The sequence below is a fragment of the Heteronotia binoei genome, chromosome 2, assembly GCF_032191835.1.
Source record: "Heteronotia binoei isolate CCM8104 ecotype False Entrance Well chromosome 2, APGP_CSIRO_Hbin_v1, whole genome shotgun sequence".
Classification (NCBI taxonomy): Eukaryota; Metazoa; Chordata; class Lepidosauria; order Squamata; family Gekkonidae; genus Heteronotia; species Heteronotia binoei.
The window spans coordinates 97,898,007-97,919,775 of NC_083224.1; the positions used below are offsets into that span (position 1 = coordinate 97,898,007).

Below are 21,769 nucleotides of genomic sequence, written 5' to 3' on the forward strand. Positions count from 1 at the left end.
ACAAAAGCTTATACCCAGAATAAAATGTTGCTGGTCTTAAAGTCGCCACTGAGCTAAAACTTTGTTCAGCTGCTTCAGACCAACACGGGTATGTACCTGAAAAGCACGCCAGTTTAAGATCATAAATTTCAATGGACGCAGACCGGAGTAACTTAATATAGTATTGCACTATTCCGTTGCGGTCCTATAAACCTCAGTTGTGAGTAAACATACATAAAATTGCTCTGTAAAGCTCCAATCCTTCGTGCTGGTAATTAGCGGCAAATTCCGCTGAGTTTGTTGGGACTTAATCCGAGTTAGCATGCTTTGATGAGGCTGTGTAGCGGCGGCAAGCCACAGGCACGGGCTGTCAAAATATCCCAGTTGCTTGTGTATGTCGGCAGAAAGCCGAACGTCTTTGAAAAATCAGCATTTCTTAAAACGAAACTGCAAAACAGCTCTTCCAGCCCACCTCTTTACAGGCACTCACAAGGGCAACTAATTCCACGCGCCTCTTTCAGAGAAAGACCCTCATACCGCGCGCCATGCGCCGGAAGTCAGTGAGGGGAGGTGGTGTGGTGAGGTTTTGATGGGTTCGTGGTGGACATCCTCTGGCGGCAGGAAAAAGCGTTTCTGCCGCTTTTGACAGGTACTTTAACCGAATCTGGCGTACCGAGAATATGTGAATTTTCTTCAGCGGCCCAGTCAGAGAAAATTGTGGCGTCTTGCAAGGTCCTGCCTGTGGTTGGGATTTGTAAGGAGCTGATCGCTTTAATACTGATTGCTTCTACTGTTGTTGTCTTTCTGTGGACTGTGACGGGGGGAAAGTTCCTGTTGACAGTCGCAGTTCTTTAGGCTTTTGGTTTTGTGATCTAGGAAATATCCGTTTTTAAAAAGTTGGGTTACGTAAGTGGCAGTCTCTGATTAGGAATGTTCGCTTTAGTCACTGCCTTCTCCAACGGTAATATTAGCCTATGAATTTTTAAATCATCCACTGTTTGCTGCTTGATCCCTTCAGCTGTTTGAAGATGACTTCCATGAAGGTGCCAGTAATTGATGTTCAGAACGATAATTTCAAGGAGCTTTGGCCATCTATGCTCTTGGCAATCAAAACTTCTAGCTTCATTGCTCTTGATACGGTGGGTAGCTCTTCTAGAGTGAGTTACTAAAGGGTGTGTGTATGAGAGGGGTGAAGTTGTGTGTAATAAGGCTGTAACTTAGAAATAATATTGGATGGTGGGAAGATAGCTTCTCTCACTTTGGAAAGTAGATGCTATTATCTCCAGTGGGTTCTTGGAGACAAAAGGATCCAGCCAACTTTTTCAGTGAGTCTCACACAGTTCCTACCTTACTAAAGCCCAGGAGTGGCTACATAGAGTAAATGTCAGATGTTTGAGAGCCACAAGACATGAACGTCAGATGACAGGAAGGAAGGAAGATAGATGGAGAGGTGGAAAGAAAGCAGTTTTAATTTTAAATGCATTCTCCAAGCTGCTGGCTGGCTTGGTTTGGAGAAGTGCTTTGCATCAATCATAAAAGCCACCCAAGCCAGCTGACAGGGCGGTGGGGGCTTAGAGAGCCACATAGTGGCTCTGGAGCTGCAGTTTGGCCAACCCTGCTATAGCTCTTGGTCCATGTTCCTTTTGTATATTTAGGTCCTGTGATCCCTAGCATAGCCTTTTTGGGGTGGTCTGCTGGGGTTTCACCAGCGGAAAAACTGGATGCAACCTAGAGTATTAAACTGTAATAAGGCATTTAGAGTGTTCTGCTAAGCCAGGGGTGTCAAACTCATTTGTAATGAAAACTGGATCTGACATAAATGAGACCTTGTTGAGCTGGGCCATATTGGGCCAGGCCATGTGTGTACCTGTTTAAGAATAGGTAGCAGAGATATAAACTTTTTAAGGAACACAGGCAAACATGCCTAATTTGTTTAAAAAAGAAACCCTTAAAATAAAACATGCTTAAAAACATTAGCACTTTTTGGTCTTAAAGGGGCTTTCTTTGTATTTCTCCCATGAGACCCAAGGAACTGGGCAAAGGAAGCTTTGGCTCTTTCCCTCCCTCCCCAGGGGACCAGGAAGGGAAGAAGCCTCAACCAATGGAGAAAAATTAGGTTTTGCTCTGTAGCTCTTGTGCAGTTGAGCAAGCCTTGCAAAGCAGGCTGAGATTCAGAAGAAAGCAGATGAGACAGTTGCTCAGGGGCCTGATAGGCGCTCTCTGGGGGCCTGATTTGGCCCCCAGGCCGCATGTTTGACACCCCTGTGCTAAGCCATTCTGAACTGGCAGAGTTTAGTAAGTGCAGAGTTGAAACAGTTTAAGCTCGCACACTCTAGTTGCAGACAAGCTTCTTCTAAGGTCATATGAAAAGGACTGTGTGGGTTGATTGGTGGTAATGTTCAACTAAGAATCTATTTCCACCTTGACTTGTATCCATAGGAACTTAGTGGGCTTGGAACAAGAAAAAGTTTGTTAAACCAGTAAGTAACATACTATTACTGTCTTCTTTGTAAAGCAAATTCTTCCAATTTTTCTGGATAATCACTTTTTTGGAAGTAGAAGTAGAGGGTCTTTTCTGTAATTGTCTGGAGTTTATTTCTCTCAGTACCAAAGTTTGTTTGAGGATACATCTGTCAGGTTTCTGATTGGAAGCGGTTTATTAGTTTTAATGTCCACATGAGAAAAACAGCTTAAGATGAGATTGTTGCTCTGAGCTATCAGTCTTTGCAAATGGCAACTCTGCTGGCTTCCCTTTTAACTAGTATTTGTTTGGCTGTATGGGGAGAGACTCCTACCTTCCACATAATGAATAATCTTTTTAAATGAATGGGGTGGGGAAACATTTCACAAACAGGGAACCTTAGAAAGCCATGCCTAAATAGTTACCTGTGATTGTGTTTCCTATTAAGATATTGGATTTTTTTTTAACACAGGTGCATTGAAGAACGGTACAAAGCTGTATGCAATGCTGCTAGAACACGCTCCATCTTATCTCTAGGGATTGCTTGTTTCAAACAGCTCCCTGATAAGGTATATTGTTCATCCTTTGGTGTTCAGCCTAGAGTCTTTATTTCTATGGGTAGGGCCATTAGCAGGTCATGCAAGTAGTTCTGTTTTGTCAGGTGATTTTGTTGGCTTAGTTCTTAGAGCCTGAGAGACATTTTAAAGGATTTTTTTGTGGGGGGAGGGGGTCTTGAGAACAGTTGATGTTACAGGGAATTTTTCATGTAAAGACTGCAGAAATGGTGCATTGAGCTACCAGAACTGGTTCTTAAAACAATAAGGACAGAATTCATGGATATCTGAGCTATGACTTTTTACACTCTTCCTGCTATGCACTTTTCAATTTCATCGGGCTGGCTTATGTTACAGTTGGAAAATACATACCTCTCCCAGATCTACAATTTGACCCTGCTATGTATGGAGGAATACGTCATTGAACCACAATCAGTTCAGTTCCTTGTGCAGCATGGATTTGACTTCAACAAGCAGTATTCACAGGGCATTCCCTATCATAAAGGCAATGACAAGGTATTGAGTATGGTAATTGCCAACTACAGTGGCTAAGTATCTATGTTATGAGGACTTCTGTCCCAGGCAGAAACACCTGTATGTGGATAGAAGTGGGTTTCCTCTGTAGCAGATGTTCCTGTAGAACTGTCTGGTTCATAACATGTATCTGGAAGGGATCTGCCATCTGGATGTTAATGTTAAATGTTAAGCTTTTTGTGATTTAGAGAGTAGATGTCTCTTGTAATTTATATTATAAACTAATTTGGGACAGTGAGGATCAAAAGCAGGGTCAAAGAGTATGGTAGTATGCTAGAGTGTCCTACTAGCCAGTTTGGTGTAGTGGTTAAGTGTGCAGACTCTTATCTGGGAGAACCGGGTTTGATTCCCCACTCCTCCACTTGCACCTGCTAGAATGGCCTTGGGTTAGCCATAGCTCTGGCAGAGGTTGTCCTTGAAAGGGCAGCTGCTGTGAGAGCCCTCTCCAGCCCCACCCACCTCACAGGGTGTCTGTTGTGGGGGAGGAAGGTAAAGGAGATTGTGAGCCGCTCTGAGACTCTTCGGAGTGGAGGGCGGGATATAAATCCAATATCTTCTATCTTCTTCTTCTACTAGGAGGTGAAGACTTCCACTGACAGTGAGTTTAGAGGGGAGAATTCTTCTACAGTTGTAGTGCCTGTGCTGTACTTCGTAGTCAGAGGGCCAGAGATGGCTTTATCTTCCAACAAATTATTATTATGCTGCCCTTCACTTACATCTTGGTGTCATCTCTTAAAATCTGAGGATATGGAATGGCCCTTCTGCCAGAGAAATTGCTTTACTGGTAAAGAAGCTAGTACAGGAATTGAAGTTAGGTTAGTTAACATTTTCTCTCTGTCTTTTCACAGGGAAATGAAAGCCAAGGCCAGACAGTCCGTACTTTCTTTCTGGAACTCATCCGAGCCAGGAAGCCATTGATTCTGCACAATGGCTTAATTGATTTGGTCTTTTTGTACCAGTGCTTTTATGCTCACCTACCTGACAGTTTAGGCACCTTCACTGCTGATCTTTCTGAGATGTTCCCATCTGGTATCTATGACACCAAATATGCCTCTGAATTTGAAGCACGTTTTGTGGCCTCCTACCTAGAGTATGCCTACAAAAAGTGGTATGTATCTCTTCCCAGATTTAGCAGTAAACACCTTGCCAAGGGTTGAAGCAGGAAGACATTCACTACAGGGTGCAAAGCTGATTGTGAAATAGTATTCTGACATCAACAAATATTATCTAAATTCTATGTAAGATGCCTCTCCCTTCTTGGTATTTACGTAGTCAGTTTCCATATAGGTTCAGTTATTTTGTATGCCCTTAAACGGAGTATTAATGCCGCTGCAGGTGTTAGAAGAAACATGTGAAACATCTTTTGTGTCTGTACTTGACCTTTCCAAGAAACAAATAGCTTCCTGTTTTTAGAAAATATCCTCCTTTTTGAATTCCTTCCTTAATGCTGGTCACTTGGAATTAGGAAGAACGGGTAATGGGGTTTATGCATACTTTCAAAATCATGTGAGTGCAGTATATCCTTGGTTATGCTAGCAATGTACATACTTTATGTTTTTGTACTTCCTCCAGGGAGCTCAGGGTGGTGTACATCCCTGTGACATAAATTACATTAAGTTGATAGTGATAGCCTGGTGAACTTCATAGTAGAGGAAGGGTTTGAATGCAGGTTTTCCCAGGCTTAGTCCAACTCTTGAAATGCTATACCACACTGGCTTCTTTGAGAATGTCTTCAGCAAGCCTGGATGAGGGCATATATCATCTTCATTTTAAGTGATAGCTAAGCAGGATTTTTCTGTGAACTGTTACTGGCCTTTTGGGCAATAATATGTACTAGGTAATCCTGCAGTCTGGTTGAGATGCATTTACACTGGTAGCTGTCTTCCATTTTGCTGTTCTCTCCTCTAAATGCCAGTACTGGGGTATTCAACATTCTGATTCTTTCTCTTGCCCCAACTGATAGATCTTTTTAAATGTAAAGGTATAGATGCCAATAAAAAGTCATTGCTGTGCTACATCCCAACACCCAGATTCTAACACAGCCTTTGTATTCCAGCAAGCGTGAGAACTGCAGGTTGAAGGATGCCAAAAAACAGTATCTCAACATAGAGTTTTGCAACTACCCTGCCAACATAGCTTCCTACATTGACTACCGCTTCTGCTCCTTGTCTGATGAAAGTCAGCTTGGGACTGATACAGCAAACAAAGTTCCCATCTGCCAGACATTTTCTGTAAGTAGTACTTTTGTCTCTTTTCTATCAGAATCAGACAGTTAAGCTTCCCAACAAGGAAAGTGGAAAAAGGAGTTGCTTGTTTCAGGAAAAAAGTAAGCGTCCAGTAGCACCTTAAAGACTAACAAAATTTGTGGCAGGGTATGAGTTCTTGTGAATCACTGCTCTCTTCTTCAGTCTGAAGAAGTGAACAGTGATTCATGAAAGCTCATACCATGCCACAGATTTCGTTAGTCTTTAAGGTGCTACTGGACTCTTGCTCTTTTCTACTGCTGTAGACAGACTAACATGGCTACCCACCTTGATCCTGTTTCAGGGCTTTGAGTATTCTCTGGGAAGGGTTGTTGCTACCCGATATGAGAAAGATCTAACTCAGGAATCTTCAGCATGGCACCCACAGGAACTTCCCCACCATGTACTTGGGAAAGGTAGGCAGGGCCATGGTGAAGGCAACACCAGTACCAGAGGGGCTTTTCATCTGCTCACTGGAGAAAGAATTAGGATCCTGTAAATAGGGCCTGTGGATCAGCTGTGAGGCCAAGGACTACCCAAGCAGCAGAAATGGCACCCAGCAGGGGACCAGAGATCACCAGAGGAGTGGAGGTGGTACCCAGATCAGCTATCCAACAGGCAGAGAGGAGCATGGGGTGGCAGTAGCAGCAGTAGCACCCTGCTTAGCTGCTTGAGTACAGCGGGAGAAAGACCAGCACTTCTCAAAGATGGGGCAGGGAGTAAAGATGCCTGTTTTGGTATCTGTCTCTCTCTTCCCTCTCCCTGGCACCCATCAGGTGCAGCAAGTCAAGCACTTCTCCAGTTTACTACTTAACCCTACCTCTGAGAAGGAGCTTGACTTCCTCATGCTGTGTCTGGGTAGCTGTTGGGACATACAAAGAATGATGCCAGTGACAGTAAGATGTGATTTAACATTCTCCCCCTAATCCATGTGCTGCTTGTGTGTGTGTTTTATCTCTTCCCTGGTCATTGTTTGTGCTTATCCTCCCCTTTGGTCTTCTTGGGCATCCTCCCTTCCCCTCACTGTTTTTCTTCTTGTGTGTGTGTTTATATTCCCCATCCAATCCCCCTTTCTTATGTGCTTGGCTCTGCCTCCTGTGGCAACCATATTGTGCTTGGATCCACCTCCAACAATTTTGCTGTGGTACCTGCCCCCTAGCCTCAAAATTCCAAAGGTGACTCAAAAAGAATTGAGGACCCCTAAATCTAGCTTACTCCTTTCTTCCATATCTTGTGGCAGAGTTGTCTCTTGACTGGTGGTGTGGATCAAAGTGGACAGATTTTTTTTGTCTTTATGGAATGGTACACCTTGAATGTAGAAATCAAGAATTTTTAAAGGATAGCATCTTTCTTTGGAAAAGTGTATTACCTTTAATGATCAGGGACATCTGAGAGAGAATTAGGGAGATTAGAAGGGTCTCTATTCTTACCTGCTGTTTTTCAGGGGGTAAGGGTATGAGAAATGAGCCCCATGGCGCAGAGTGTTAAAGCTGCAGTACTGCAGTCCTAAGCTCTGCTCACGGCCTGAGTTCAATCCCAGTGGAAACTGGGTTCAGGTAGCCGTCTTGAGGTTGACTCAGCCTTCCATCCTTCTGAGGTCGGTAAAATGAGTACCCACTTTGCTGGGGGAAAGTGTAGATGACTGGGGAAGGTAATGGCAAACCACCCCGTAAAAAGTCTGCCATGAAAACATCATGATGTGATGTCACCCCAGAATTGGAAACAACCAGTGCTTGCACAGGGGACTACCTTTACCTTTTTAAGGGTATGATTAGATCTCAGTTCTGGTGAAATGCCTTACACCCCAGAATTTAGGACAAAGCTACAATAATTGAGTCTGCTGTCTGTATATGCTTCGCGTGCTATGTGCCTTTTACAGGCTAACAACACACATAGGAGGAGATGTGTGGATATGACTCATATCGCACCACAACAGAGCCAGCTCCTTGCAGATGGCCTAGCCCGGGAGGACCAGCAGGTAGAAAAATCACATCTAAGCTTCAGAGCTTGAGAGACTCAAAGGAAAAGAAAGATGATCCACAAAGGGTGGGCAAAAGAAGGAATGATAAGATCCTGACAATGAGGAATGAGGTCTTTTAGCTCCCCGTAGGAAGACAAGATGGCTCTTGTGCTAGAGCTGTATCGCAATGGCAGCCATTACCATGTGTCACTGAACAAAGGGATAAAGCCCTATACTAAGGTAAAAAATAATTTCTGAAACTTGGCACTCCAAGGAAAAAACAACTTATCCTTATTCTAATAATCTGTAGGATATGTATAATTTTAGGGTTAGAGGGTTGCATTTAAATTGCTTTTTGTTGCTCTTTGTTCATTCTGCTGGGTTTTCAAATGCTGTGTCCACTTATTTCTTTATTCAATTTCTTTACATTTTGAACATTAGTAGACTTATCTCTGTACCCACATCAAGCTCTATTCAGTCATGCTTATCAAAAAGGAAGGAGAGGGGGCTGTGAGAAATCCCTTTAAGCCCAGAGAGCACTAATTTTCACAAGAGCTAGTGAGAACAACGTGTAACATCTAAAGGAGCAAAGCCTGTAAAATAGCAGCACCATGAAGAGTGCTAGTTCTTTAGTAGATGATATTTTTTAAGACTAGTAGGTGATAGAGAAAGTTACCCACAGAGAAAAGCCAGTTATATTGAGAGTAAGGAGAAAAGGGGCCTCACTGGGCAGACAGCTGGATGGGCATGGAATTTCAGAATTCCTAAATGGACAGAAATGGGGCCTGTAAGACTTTTTCCACACACCAGTAATGAAGTGCTTAGAGGCTAGTGTTAGAAACTCTTCTAAGCTCTGAAACAGAGGCTTTTTTATTCAGCTAATAGTTCTGACTTCCTCTCCAGGCCTATGGCTGGTGTCCAGATGGGCTGAAGTGTTTACAGTCTCACAACATTGATCAGATCATTAATGAAGATGAGATCTTCAAAGAACAGAGGAGGAAGAAAAGGAAGCAAAAATGGAAACGCCGGAAAAATTTGGAGGCACTTCCAAAGGAAGCTGAGTTGGATAGCCCTGATAAGGATGGAAAGGTGGCTTGGAATAAGGAGGATGGACCACCTTCTAAACAGTCCTGTCCTGGCAGCGTGGTTACTCCCAGTGTGGACTGCACAGAGCCTGTGTCTAGTAATGAGGAGAATTCTATGGATGTGGAACGAGAACTAGGCTCTGACAGTGCAGCTGAAGCTAAGATGGATGAAGAACATGAGGGAAGCACTTTACTACCATCCAAAGATGGGCAGGAGGAAAGGGCAGCGGGGACTGAGGAACTGGTGCCAAAACAACAATTGCAGAATGTTTCTGCAATGATCTCTTCACCTACCGCAGCAAAGCCCTGCCTGCCTAGTTGTTCAGAAGTGGGGATTCACCGGGCTGGATTTGATGCCTTCATGACTGGTTACATCATGGCATATGTTCATATGCTCAAGAATGATGAGCACAGAGACTCAGGTGGAGGTACTTGGTTGCCAGAATGCCACAACAAACTGTACCTCAGTGGGAAGTCTGTGCCCCTTCACATTGTGAAAAGTTTGTTCTCTAAGTCGTCTAAAGCTCATAGCCAGAAGATGAAATTGGCTTGGGCCAATTCCTAGAGCTAGCAGCCCTCCCAGCTTGGATTCTGGGGGGAGGGGGGAGTGCTCCACTCTAGCCATGATCACTTTTCAAACAAGTGCAGTTCCATAGGCTTAATAGGCAACAGGTTGTATACAGCCATCTTAAATTACTGCACAATTAAATACTCTGTACACTCCTTCATAGCTATGTGGCCGGACTTGTTTTTGTTAAGAACTTGGTAATAACAGCTAATAGAACTTGTAATTGTTTGTTTCATTGTCTCCTTATCCACTGAAACAATAGAATGAAGCTACCTTGGATATCATATCTTCTCTGTCTACTACCACTGATTCAGCTGCCTTTATAAAAATACTGTAATATTTGGACTAGTATAGAACTTCAGCTCTAACCCAGGTTTCCTTGTGGTGTCTTCAGTCCTGAAAATGTCAGGGAATATATGCCTGTGAGCCTTCTCCACTGGTGAACTGATCTAGCTTTATTTTGGAAGTGGGGGCAGTGGAGTCCCTGAAGGGCTTACGTATAAGACAAGGGAAGTTTTGCAGGATAAAACAGTACTGGGAAGGACATCTGTATGGGCAGTATTAAGATTTCCATTTTGCTATGTAGAAGGATTTGGTACAAAGCTCTGCTGTTCATAGAAGCTGTCTGTTGGCAAGAAGTACCCTGTACACTTCCATAGTTTCAGAAAACCAACCTGTGAAAATAGGCTACATGTGTAGGAATCTGCTGTTTTGGTTTCAAGCAAACTATTCTATGTAGGAATCTTCAGAGACAGGCGGCAGTAATAACAGTACTGTTTTAAGAACTGAATGTTAATGGATGACCTCTTGGCCAGATTTATTCCCCTAGTACTGAAACTGAATTTCATTCCTTTTGTACGAATAAAGCTGACATGATCTTACAGGAACTAGAAAAACTAACTTTGTAACAGGCAAGTACTCAGCTTGCCCACTTTTTTCTTTTGACTGTGGCCCGAAGGCACTGCTGCAGAGAAATTCTACTCATGTTGCAAGCTATTACTAATGCAAAGTTAAGCTTATTTGGCAGGGCTTAACTTTTAAGTTTTTAAAACAGCATTTTTATTGAAGAAAAGTAGCCAGATAGGCTTTAGAAAGTAAAGCCCTCTTTTGGCAATGAGGGATGGTTAATAGCTTGATGTGTTGTAATGTCACTCTTCTGTAATCCATTTATTTTCTCAAACTTTGGAGTTGGCTTTCCTAAGCTTGAGCAGTTCTCTGGTTATCTTATGTAAGCCTAATGAGAATTTGATGAGGATGCCAAAATAGTCATAAAGGATGCCTTAAAGTCAAGCCTGCCATCATAATCATCTAGGAATGAAAGTATGAAGGATACTTCTCTCACAAAGTAGATCATTTCCACTCTGGCTGAAGGTATTCTTTCCAGAAGAGGGGGCAGCTACTTCTCAAGACCATTAATTTGGGTTTTTTTTCCACAGCTGCTAAAAGAGTTATTAGACCTGATCTAAGCTGGCTGTACCAAAAACACCAGGAGATGGATGGAAAGATATAAATGTAGCCAGTTATAACCTGTATTTTCTATGCAAGGCAACTGAGTGAATGGCCCTCTTCAGCAATACTGAAACGATACTTCTTTCTTTGATGCTTTTGTGCTTTAAGCCTGCTTAAACTATGTTTTTTTGTGGTATAGGACCATGAAACAGCTTTATTTTGAGGATGCTCTTAATTTACAGAAAGGAAAATGTATCCATTCTAATTTTGCTTTATTGGCAGTCTGATAGTGTTCACACTGAATTTTGTTGGGGTGTTTGGAAAATCAGGTGTTTATCTTCTCTTTTTTTTGGTCTGAGTTAGTGTTACAAGGGCCAGATTTGACATCAGTTTAGAGTTAGTGTGAGCTAGCTCACAGTTCTTTAGCCTCCAGCTCACACATTTTTGTCTTAGCTTCGGAAAAATGGCCCCAGAGCAAACTAATTTATACAGTAGCTCACAACTTTAATCCCACTGGCTCACGAAGTAGAATTTTTGCACACAAGACTCCACAGCTAAGAGGAAGTATTGGTCTTGGTAAACATTAACTCACCTCATTCAACAAGTTCTCAAGGCTTCAAACTTATGCTTTTAACATTTGTCAGGATGCTATGTAACATCTTCTGTTGCTTTGTTGCAGATACCATGATCTTGGCTTCCCCTGTTCAGTAGTTTATATCTGTGGTTAAGTGGCTGAGAGGGAACAAACTGAAACTTAATTTAGGCAAGGCATGGGTGAAGCTGATGTTCTGGAAGAGACTAGTCTGTGAAATATGGATGCGGTATGTTCATCTGGCAGATCATGTGATGAGTTTAGGGGCTTGTGGACCTAGTCTGGCTGTGAGAGAAGCAGATTACTTTAGTTGCTAAGAGTGCTGTCTTTCTGACCTGTAAATTATCTCCTTAAAGAGTTTGTTGAGGTAGCTACACTGTTATGCTATTGAAACCCCTATGCTGGACTACTGTAGCATGCTGTTAGGGATGTGTATTCAGCCTATGCTGAGCTGGAAAAACATCTGAAAAATACCAGCTAGATATAGAGCTCAGTATTTATTCAGCTATTAGAAAATGGCTGACCCAAAAATATTCAGGATTTTTTGGGACTGCCAGAAAGCTGAAGATAAGGGGTGTTTAAAGAGATTATAGGCCCCTTAAACACCTTCCAGGTGAACTCACCACTTGCAGAAGGCATTTAAAGGGACTGCAATTCCTTTAAATCAGAGACATCGAACTAATTTGTTACAAGGGCCAAATCTTACATAAATGTCACTTTGCTGAGCTGGGTCATATGTGCCATAAAATGTAAGAAGAGTTTGATTTATACTCACACTTCACTTGGAGCAGTTTATAATCTCTTTCCCTTCCTCTCCCCACAACAGACACCCTGTGAGGTAGGTGGGGCTTGAGAGAGCAGCTCTGAGAGAAGTGTGACTGACCCAAGGTCATCCAGCAGCTGCATGCGAAGGAGTGGGGAATCAAACCCAGTTCTTCACCACTACACCAAACTGATAACACGAGGTACCGGAGATATAAATTTTATAAAAATGATTGCAGATGCTGAATGGCAATAGCAGGATTGGATTATGCATGATACACAGAGGTGTAGTAGATGTGGAGATAGCACCATTGGTAATGAGACAGGAAATCAAGGTCTCAGTTTGGTCCACGATGATTCAGTCCAGGAGGATGTGAATGAATGGAGATAGGTGTAAAGAAGTGAGCTGGGACTCTTGAAAGCTCATACCCTATCACAAATTTCATTACGTTTTTAAGATGCTACTGAACTCTTTCTACTGCTATTAGAAACCACAACATTCAAAAACAAGTGGGGGAACATTTTAACCTTCCAGGATATTCAGTAGCAATTCTCTACCTAAGAGATATAGCAAATAAGAGCAGAAATTCTTACAAAGGAATTTCAAAGGGAGATTAGAAAGAAAGACTACTGGATTGCAATTGATAAGGAAGCTCAAGACAATGCATCCTCCTGGATTGAACTGAGACCTAGTTTCCTTCTCTCGTTACCAATGCCTTCCATTGTCATTTGGTGTCTGAAATCACTTTACTTTCCAATATATGACTCACATTTTAGCTGTATCTGAAGAAGTGAGCAGTGACTCATGAAAGCTTCATGCCCTGCCACAAAATGTGTTGGTTATTAAGGTGCTGCTGGAGTCCTGCTCTTTTCTACTGCTATGGACAGATTAACATGACTACCCATCCTGATCTTGTTTCAGGGTTTTGGGTATGTTAGGTCTGGAGAAGAGGAGATTCTCTAAGTATTTGAAAGGCTGTCTCTTAGAGGAGGAAGAGAGCTGATCCTACTGGCAGTAGAGGATAGAACTTGCAATAATGGATTTAAATTACAGGTAGAAAGGTACCAGCTGGATTGCTTAAAAGAAGGCTTGCAAATAAACTAATAAATCTAAACTCTTAGGGTTTTTGGGAGTTGTAGACTATAGCAAACATATTGAACAAGTCAGGAATTTCTGCTACCTGGGGACTGTTTTTTCTTCAAACCTCCCCTGGTCTCACCAGCACAAGTTTACTCTGAATAAGATTAAGCTTAGATCCAAGTGTGCAGCTGTGTTGGTCTGAAGCAGTAGAACAAAGTAGGAATCAAGTTGCATCTTTAAGACCAACAAAGTTTTATTCAGCATGTAAGCTTTCATGTGTTCTATTGCTATTGGAGCAAGATCCCACTTCTTTACAGGGGGAGGAAGATATATCCCACATGCAATTCAGATGTTCGGTTCTAAAACAATGTCCCAGTTACTATATGGAGTCAGTATCTGGATTTTAGTGATCACAGAATCTTTTGAACATCCTCTTATGTCAGGGGTGGCCAACGGTAGCTCTCCAGATGTTTTTTGCCTACAACTCCCATTAGCCCCAGCCATTGGCCATGCTGGCTGGGGCTGATGGGAGTTGTAGGCAAAAAAAAACATCTGAGGAGCTACTGTTGGCCACCCCTGCTCTCTGCCAATTTATACACAGGTTAATGGGAGTCCCTCATGTATCAGATGTGTCTCTCACAGTTGAACTCAGCCAAAAGTCATTGGAGGCCAGAGAATGGTTCAGTGCTTTCAAGCTAAGGCTTAATTTTGCTATGGAAGCTGAAGGTCTGCTTTCTTAAACAAGATGCTTACCATTCTCAATGGATGAAGACAGTAGATGTTAGATTAGGCACCTAGGGCTTAACTGAAGACATCTTGCTAGGTAAGGCAAAGGGCCTTTCATTTGTCCAGCATTGTCTTACAGAGCTGGATTACAACAGCACAGTCATTTGCTCTCAGAGTCTGCTGGAGTCAATTCTTTGGTATCTTGTTGGCCTCTATCGTTATGTGTGTGACACCTAATGCTCCCCCCCCACCTTTGCCTTGTTAGGGCAAATGCAAGACTTGGCTCTCTGTCAATTTTTAAGGTAGCTTAAAGCAGTCTTTTCCATAGGACTTTGTTATGGATTGCTTGTATGGGTAAATTGTTTCGCCATAGATGTTTTCAACTACTACTAACAATGCTTGACTGGATTATTTTTTATTTATGATACTGATATGTCAGTTGGTTTTAAGCTGCCTTGAATCTTTGATGAGAAAAGTGTGATATATTTTAATAGACTACAGATTAGTTATACATGTAACCCTGATAATGGTTAGACTTTTCCCAGGGAAAGATGAGACATGTTTTATAAGCAACATTCTATCTTTTCCTTCTATTTTACTAGTTTCCTTTTCTTTTCCTCCCCTCTTCTAGTGCTTTTAATCCTGTTCACAGTGTTCTTTTTTCTGATGTTTTGTGGTTCTCAGCTGCTAAGAACTGTTTCAGGGACAGGATCAAACACTGCAACCCAATCTACCACTTTTGTCTGAAACGATGCCATGAGGGCCAGTGCCAACTGGGGTGATACTGTACCTTTTTGTGCTTGCAGTTTATGCTATGACAAAGGTTTCCATGGCTGTTCTGATGCATGCAAGTAGCACAACACTTCTCTAACTCACTTGGAATTTGTAATTTTCTAAACAGCACTCATGATAGCTATGTAATTAATCTTGAGGCTGATGTTATGGCACTTGAACAAGCTGCACCTGTACCTTATAGACTGAATAACCAGCAATGAGAGCAGCTTCAATCCTGGTGCAGGAAAAAAAGCAACATGAACTTTAACCAAGGATTGAAGCTCCATTCCCTCCCCCACACCACTTGTTCTTATTCACCAATGTCAGTATTTCTACCGATGAAGCAAATGTTCTAGGACTTCATACCTTAAGGATTAAAACATTGGGGATCAGTGTTCAGATGACCACATGTATAATAGTTGATAAAAGCAACAGGAGGGAAAGAAGGTTACCTCTATTTAATTGAAACACCTTTCAATTGACTTAAACACTGGGAAAGAAAAAAACTAGTATGGTATTGTGCTTCAAAGCCACTTGAGAATAGCAAATGGAAGTTAAAACCCTTATTTGCCCATGGCTGATTTTTGCAGCTCAATTAAACATCTAGGGCTCTGGATAGAGTGCAGCTTGACCCTAAGAAAACTTAAATCACTGTTGCCATCAGCCAGCTGCAACATCTTTTTTGGGGGAAAAATCTTCAATGTTACACAGATCAAGGAGAAAGATTGGGGCCAGAGCTTCCTGTTCCAGGAAGCTGGAACCTCATGATCCATCTATTAAGATTTAACCTACTTACTTCAGGTTTAAGGCCTTTCCAGGTGTTAGGTCTCATGCAAAGCTATTATACTACTTTCACATCATGTAACTAGGAAATGCCAGTAATCTGAGATATAATACAAAAATATATTAGCTGGAGATAAGTTTTCCTAGCAATAAAATGTCAGTTTTCATGCTGGGAAAATCTGTCTGTAGAAACTTGTTTGAAATACCAAATATCAAATTAGACATTTATCCAGGCAGGGAAAGAAAGAAACCTTATATTCTATAAAGTTAGCCCCAAGAATTCCTCCCACCAAAGTTGTAGAAGGGATCCTTCCTTATGAGGAAAGACCTTTTTTCAGCATAAAGTAGGATATCACTCAATTAAACTTTTGCTTTTAAACATCCACTTGCAATAGATGCAACTACTTGGAACTGTGAATTTGAAGTTCTCCCCTTTTCTCTCAGCTTGGTCTTTTCAATCACAAAGGTAAACTTATTTGTTTTTATTTTGAAAGCAAATTCAGAAACAGTTTACAAAAACTGACAAAACATGAAAATATTTTCAAACCAGGTTCATCTTTGGTTGCTTGTTGCCAATCCAGTAAAACATACCACTTCTGTAGTTCAGAGAAAAAGTCAGACAAGGTAAATCAACATAAAAACCAAGATTTGCTTTCTTTACAGTTTCATAAATATCTGCAGTATTAGAAAAAGTTGTTTCGCAAAGGTTCTTTTCTGGCAGTGTTAAATTATGCACAGGCTACAAACTTCTTCCTAAGCTTTAATGACAAAGTATAGCTATTTACAGACTGCAAATATTAAGACATAAAATTCCTTCATAAATATGAAAATAGATCTTGCAAAGATCTTTAAATCTTAATCAAATATTTGGCTGCCCCAAAGGTTATTTTGCATAGAAATGTAGTGACATGCAGTATAAACAGCAGCATTAAGTGCAAAGAGGAATTATTCAAGTGTCTGTAGTTAAACTGGCAAGAACTACCAGTGTTCGTGGACAAAATACAGCAACAAAGAATAAACCTATCGTACCCCTATCTTTTGCTGGGGCAGCAATTTAGACATATTTATTCACACAGACTTCTTTCACCAGTCAGCCACAGGTAAAGCTTCTAACACATTTAATAACTAATATCAAAAGAATGAGAGAATTAAAACAGACTGAGTAGCTTATAAAAAGCAAAATGCATCTTTGTCAGCAAATCAAACACATGATAAAAGCAAAAAAAATTCCTGACTATTGTATAAAGCAGTGCAATGGGCTGGCTTCATTCTGCATGGAGTACAGTTAATGGCCAGCAGCTGCTTTGCAATACTGGAGAGAAAACGTAGGACAAGGGGTTCTTAGCACGTTTCCCAAGAGGGCAATATACAGTTAGTTTTAACTGTTCCATGACCAAGGAATATGCTTTCACCTGGCCATCAGAATGCCAATTACTTTTTACTACGCAGAGGACTGGGAAGATGTCATACTTCTGTATGATAAGGAACTCAAGCCTTCCACCAACATACAGAAGCATAATTAGAACACTTGTTCAAACCAATGATGTCTCATTTGCTCTAACCTTGGCAGAACAGTGAGAGCACAGAGAATATAAGTAAAGCTACAGAGCTAAGGAGCGGCAAATGATTTAAGTGTGGGCTCCTTCCTATAACCTGTGAAACAGACCTAAATGCTCAGGCCTCTCACAATCCATTAACCAATCCAAAATTAAACTTCTGTTCAATGGGCAATGTAATACAAATTTCAAAATGTGCATCAAGCATCTACTTGGCAATTCAGTTATTTACTAACCTGACACTTTTATTCTGTAAATCAAAAAGATGCGAACGGATAGTATTTTTAAATTATCATCTCTGGTACACCACAAGAGGCAAAAGATTGGAAAAGCTAGACTATTATGGGGCTATTTAAAAAAATTAACTGTCATTCTTCATTCCAGAGACAAATTCTAGAGGAGCTCCTGAAACTGCCCAGGACAAAGTAGACACAGAGATTGACAAATGTATAACACAAAGCTGTTTGCCAGAACATTGCTACCTGTTCCTAAATATGGCATGTTCTTTCAAAAGTCCCCAAATTACTGCTTGCTACTTTGAAAGCTTTCACCCTAACTTTCTATGAACATCAGGAGGCATCCTTGCTCTTAATTTTCTCCCCCCAGGGGAGTTTTCATTAGCCTGCTGTGTTAAAACCATGGAACAGAGTAAAGACTTGAACTCCAACAATAGACTAAATGTTCAGAAAATAAAAGTTCATATGGACTGTTTGCATTGCATTATTTGTACAGCCAGAGACAAACTTTATTTCTTCAGAATACCAGGTGCTTATGAAAGTTACAAAAATATAAATGTAGACTAATATGCACACACCTCTGCAGTGGGGCTAGGGTCTGTATTTTCAATGCTCAAGTAAACATGTGTGCTTGAAGTGACTAGCTCACAGATTAACTGAAGATGCACTCACAGTAAGCCAGGGGATGTTCTCTTAAAATCCCAGCTTTAAGATGTTCCTTTGTTAAAGATGTGAATGGTCACATGCCTCGTTCCTTCTCCATCACAGAAGGCGCTGACTAGTGGTGCCAGGAAAATATAGTGGGATTTTGGTTTTTTTGCAATGAAACTGCCACAGTTGAGAGCAGCCAGCACTTTTTCCAACTGGGCAAAGAATGCCTGAAGTAAGAGTCTGAACTGTTCACTTCCAGCATTTAAAATCATAAAGGAAGAGGTAGAAAGCTTAGATATTGTGGCATAGACTGAGCTTGTTTTATGGGTACAAGAGAACTTAGGGTTTGAAGTGCTATGAATTTGTCATTACATCAGAGAAACAAGAAACCAATTTTAAGCCAGGGTACTGCTAACTTCAAGCCTGTTAGATTCCAAATCAAAAAAGATTTATAGCTGCGCAGCAGGTGCTAGGGAGAGAGTGAAAGTTAGATACATCAGAAGAAAGGTTCTGGCAAGTTCAGAAGAATTCCTTCAATGGAAGCAAAAGTACACAGGCATCCATATTCACACACATACATGAATGGCTTCTAAGCCCGGGCAGACCAAGGATCCCATCATCTTTCCCAGGAATTATTGCCCTTGCATTGCTCCAGACATCCCAGAGACATGGTTCACTCCTTCTCCCTCCAACAATCGCCTCCTGAGGTAAGCTGAGGGATCATTTTGTCATAAGTAGTCTCTCTCCAAATACATTTTTTGCAACCTCTGAACTAGTTGCTACAACTTGCTAGAACATTTTTACATTGGTTTTAGCTTTCTAAGGTAGTGAGAGAAGTATGTCACTCCGGTTAGACTTTTAAATGTCACATTTTGACTGTTCACTTACTGCTGCTGGTGTATTTGATGATGGCAAAGAAGCTTGATTTGATGTGTCACTATCTATTACCTCAAACAGAGATACTTCTTGGTTTAACTGCGAGGAAGGATTAACAACACTGTACAGTTTGGAAGATTCCAATCTAGTTGAAAGCATGTTCCTTTGTGTTTCATCTTCCACCTCCATATCTTCAGAGGTTATACAGCTCATAAATGCCTCTGAAGGTTTATCTTCTGAACGGATGACATTCTGTAGCAAGATATCCTCCACATTCTGGGAGTCTTGTAGAATTTGCCCTGTGGACTTTCTGAATTCTGGCTCCTCAACTGTATTTTTCACAGGATAGAACCCATTTTCATCCTGGGGTTCTAGTCCATCAGAACAGTCCATTTCTTCTTCTTGCACAGAAGGAGGAGAATCCAGCCTATGAGATTTGGCCTGAAAAGGAGGGATCTCGGACACTCCATATTTACTGCTGCTCAATAACTTTTGTCGCACCTCAGCCCCTAGCTGGCTTGGATCACACCTGCCAACTGTTGCAGACAGATCCCCAAATGTGCTATATTCTTTGTGCACAAGTTCAGGAGAAAGAGGAAGTGATCTACAACGTCTCCAAGGGAAGTAAGTGGGTTCCTGCCAATCAGTGCTGAAGGTCTGCCTCAGCTGAGGCTGGCTCATCTTCAGGCATCTTCCTGCCTCTTGGGAGTGCAAGTCAAATACAAGTGATATTACAGATTTGCTTGGCATGTCAAAAAATTTGATTTTCCCTCCTTTCAGGTCTTCCCTAGCATTGAATGGGTTGACTTTCCGGCTTCCCCCTTTAGTTGGTGTGTAGTAGGGATCCTGGACATTTATCTTGTGACAAGGCTTACGGGAGAAGATGTCTGACTGACTGCGTGATAGCCAAATGTTACGTCGTGGACGTGGTGACTTGGGAGGAATCTTGTCATCAAGTGAACTTAGCCTTTTAACTCCTTGTCCTCTCTCTAGAAATCCTAAATGAGAAAGGAAAGGATTTTTAAAAATTAGATTTAAAGCCATGGATGATGTTGGTAGCTAGGCTGCAATCATACAACCACCAATGAACATGTGACATTCTTACATTACAGTCCTCCGCAAACATATGCGCTAGGGATATGCAAAAACTTGCATATGGAATCCACAGAAGTGCCTCTTAGTCCCCAAATCCATTTTTCTTCAGAATATACCGAAATGAGGGATCTAGTATTCCAAAAAATACCTATACATTATTTACATTTAAAATCTTCCAAATACTGATGTCATCTCTAATCGTTTGTGCCCATCCAAAACTTTAATCTAAGATACAAAGTGTTCCATATTCAGTATGTTTAGCTCCTTTGAGAGGAATGCAGTCAATGACTGACACGTGTTCTATTCTGTCTTCCAAATCTTCTGCAAGCCTCTTATCCCCCCCTCCCAGGGTTCCATGTGCATTAGCGGGTTAGTCCCAAGAGCATATATTTGGGAGGACACAATTAAATAAGGCTATATTACAAACCTATGGTACTACAAGTCAGACGCTTTCAAGATGTGAGGTTTCCCTAGAGTAAAGACACCCCATATTGTGAAAGGTGAAGACAAAGCAGCAATACTTCCCTGTGGAAGTGAAGGAGTTATATTCCACATCAGCCTTGAAATAGCACATTGTCCTGTGCAGAAACTAGGAGACACAGCACTTGGGCTTTGGGGAAAAATCTGTTAAATACATTTAAATAAGGCATCACTAAACAAAACAAATACAAACAAATCATTATGGGTTAATGGAAAGTTATGTAGCAAAATTTCTGTCTTAACATTTAAAAATACATATAGTAGAGTTTCTATTCCAGTCTCCTTCAGTACACCAGATGGCATTGTGATACTTCACAGAAGTCACATACAGTCTAACACTTGCTGAGTTTTGCTCTATTTTCTGCATTTCTGGGAGTTTTAAAGAATCTACAGTTTTTAAAATTTATTTTATTCAATTTATAGCCTGCTCTCCCCTAGACTGCCTCATTGAGTTAATGGGCACCATTCCAGAAGCACCTTACAGGAACTCCATGGCCCAAACAGATCTCCTTCATGTATAAGGCCATATCCATTCTGTGTCAGGGACATCTCTGCACATTAATTTCCACTGAGCAGAAGTTGATCCACTGCTGCATTGAAGGGGTAACCAAAAAGTCTGCTCAGTTTTGTTTTCCCAGAATTCTACAGAAAATATTTCCTTTGGGTTAAGATCAGAGGAAAATTATTCAAAGCAAAGAAATTCAAATTAGTTTTAATCAATCAAAACCTTTATTGGCATGGAAAATTAGTTTTTAAAAAATGTTTTTAAAAATGTGGAATAAATTATTCCCTGAGCATGATATTACAACTCAATGTAATTAAATGTGTGGTTCAGAAGGTTTCTAAAGCTGGCTTGACTGGTTTTTGCATTTTTCCTACAAATAAACGGTGTTATACTGTAATATTAATATCAGGTTGGATCCTACCAGATTTTTCAATAGGGCAAGCGAAAGGAAGGGCAATCTTACAAGATTGTTCTCCTCATGGCAGCCCTGTCCCATGTGGCTTTTTGCAAATACAGGTTCCTTGATCCCTGGAACAGCCTTTTTCAGAGGTCAGAAAGGAGCCCTTTTCCCTCCTCTTGTACCAACAGAAAAGCTCAAAGGAGCTAAGCAAATATAAACCAAACCGAGAAAAAGAAAACCTTAATTTTCTCCAGTGCTTAAAAAGAATGAATGTAAGTGTTGGACCCAACATTATTTTCTACCCATGGAAAGAATGGTGTGCAGTAGAAGGTGCTAAAGTTCTGTTCTGAACAGGTGCTCCACTTGTAGTACTCTGGATTCAGCCCCAAGTAATTTAGATTGTTCTTCAAGGACCCTGT

At 41.2% G+C, this 21,769-nt stretch overlaps 2 protein-coding genes across 3 annotated transcripts in view; one reads left to right on the forward strand and one right to left on the reverse strand.

Moving 5' to 3' along the window:
- Positions 1-485: 485 nt before the first annotated feature.
- Positions 486-10,265, forward strand: TOE1 (target of EGR1, exonuclease). Of its 2 annotated transcripts, none has more exons than XM_060231716.1 (8): positions 486-628; positions 998-1,118; positions 2,419-2,459; positions 2,913-3,009; positions 3,352-3,510; positions 4,377-4,636; positions 5,585-5,759; positions 8,635-10,265. In XM_060231716.1, exons 2-8 carry the CDS (start codon positions 1,008-1,010, stop codon positions 9,379-9,381), a joined length of 1,590 nt encoding a protein of 529 aa, XP_060087699.1. In that variant the 5' UTR covers positions 486-628; positions 998-1,007; the 3' UTR covers positions 9,382-10,265. The 2 variants fall into 2 exon arrangements, with proteins under 2 accessions (XP_060087699.1, XP_060087700.1); XM_060231717.1 differs by lacking the exon at positions 486-628 and adding an exon at positions 691-711.
- A 5,752-nt stretch (positions 10,266-16,017) lies between these two features.
- The window catches only part of TESK2 (testis associated actin remodelling kinase 2), a 148,606-nt gene continuing 142,854 nt past the window's right edge, over positions 16,018-21,769 (reverse strand). Inside the window, exon 11 of the mRNA XM_060231721.1 lies at positions 16,018-19,868. Within this exon, the coding sequence (XP_060087704.1) occupies positions 18,853-19,868 (1,016 nt within the window). The 3' untranslated portion in view covers positions 16,018-18,852. The remainder of the gene's footprint in view (positions 19,869-21,769) is intronic.

Coding starts and splice junctions, on each gene's coding strand:
- TOE1 (XM_060231716.1), top strand. CDS start 1,008: ATGACTTCCATGAAGGTGCCAGTAATTGATGTTCAGAACGATAATTTC. Junction 1,119..2,418: donor GCTTCATTGCTCTTGATACG/GTGGGTAGCTCT, acceptor TTGTATCCATAG/GAACTTAGTGGGCTTGGAAC. Junction 3,010..3,351: donor TCAAACAGCTCCCTGATAAG/GTATATTGTTCA, acceptor CTTATGTTACAG/TTGGAAAATACATACCTCTC.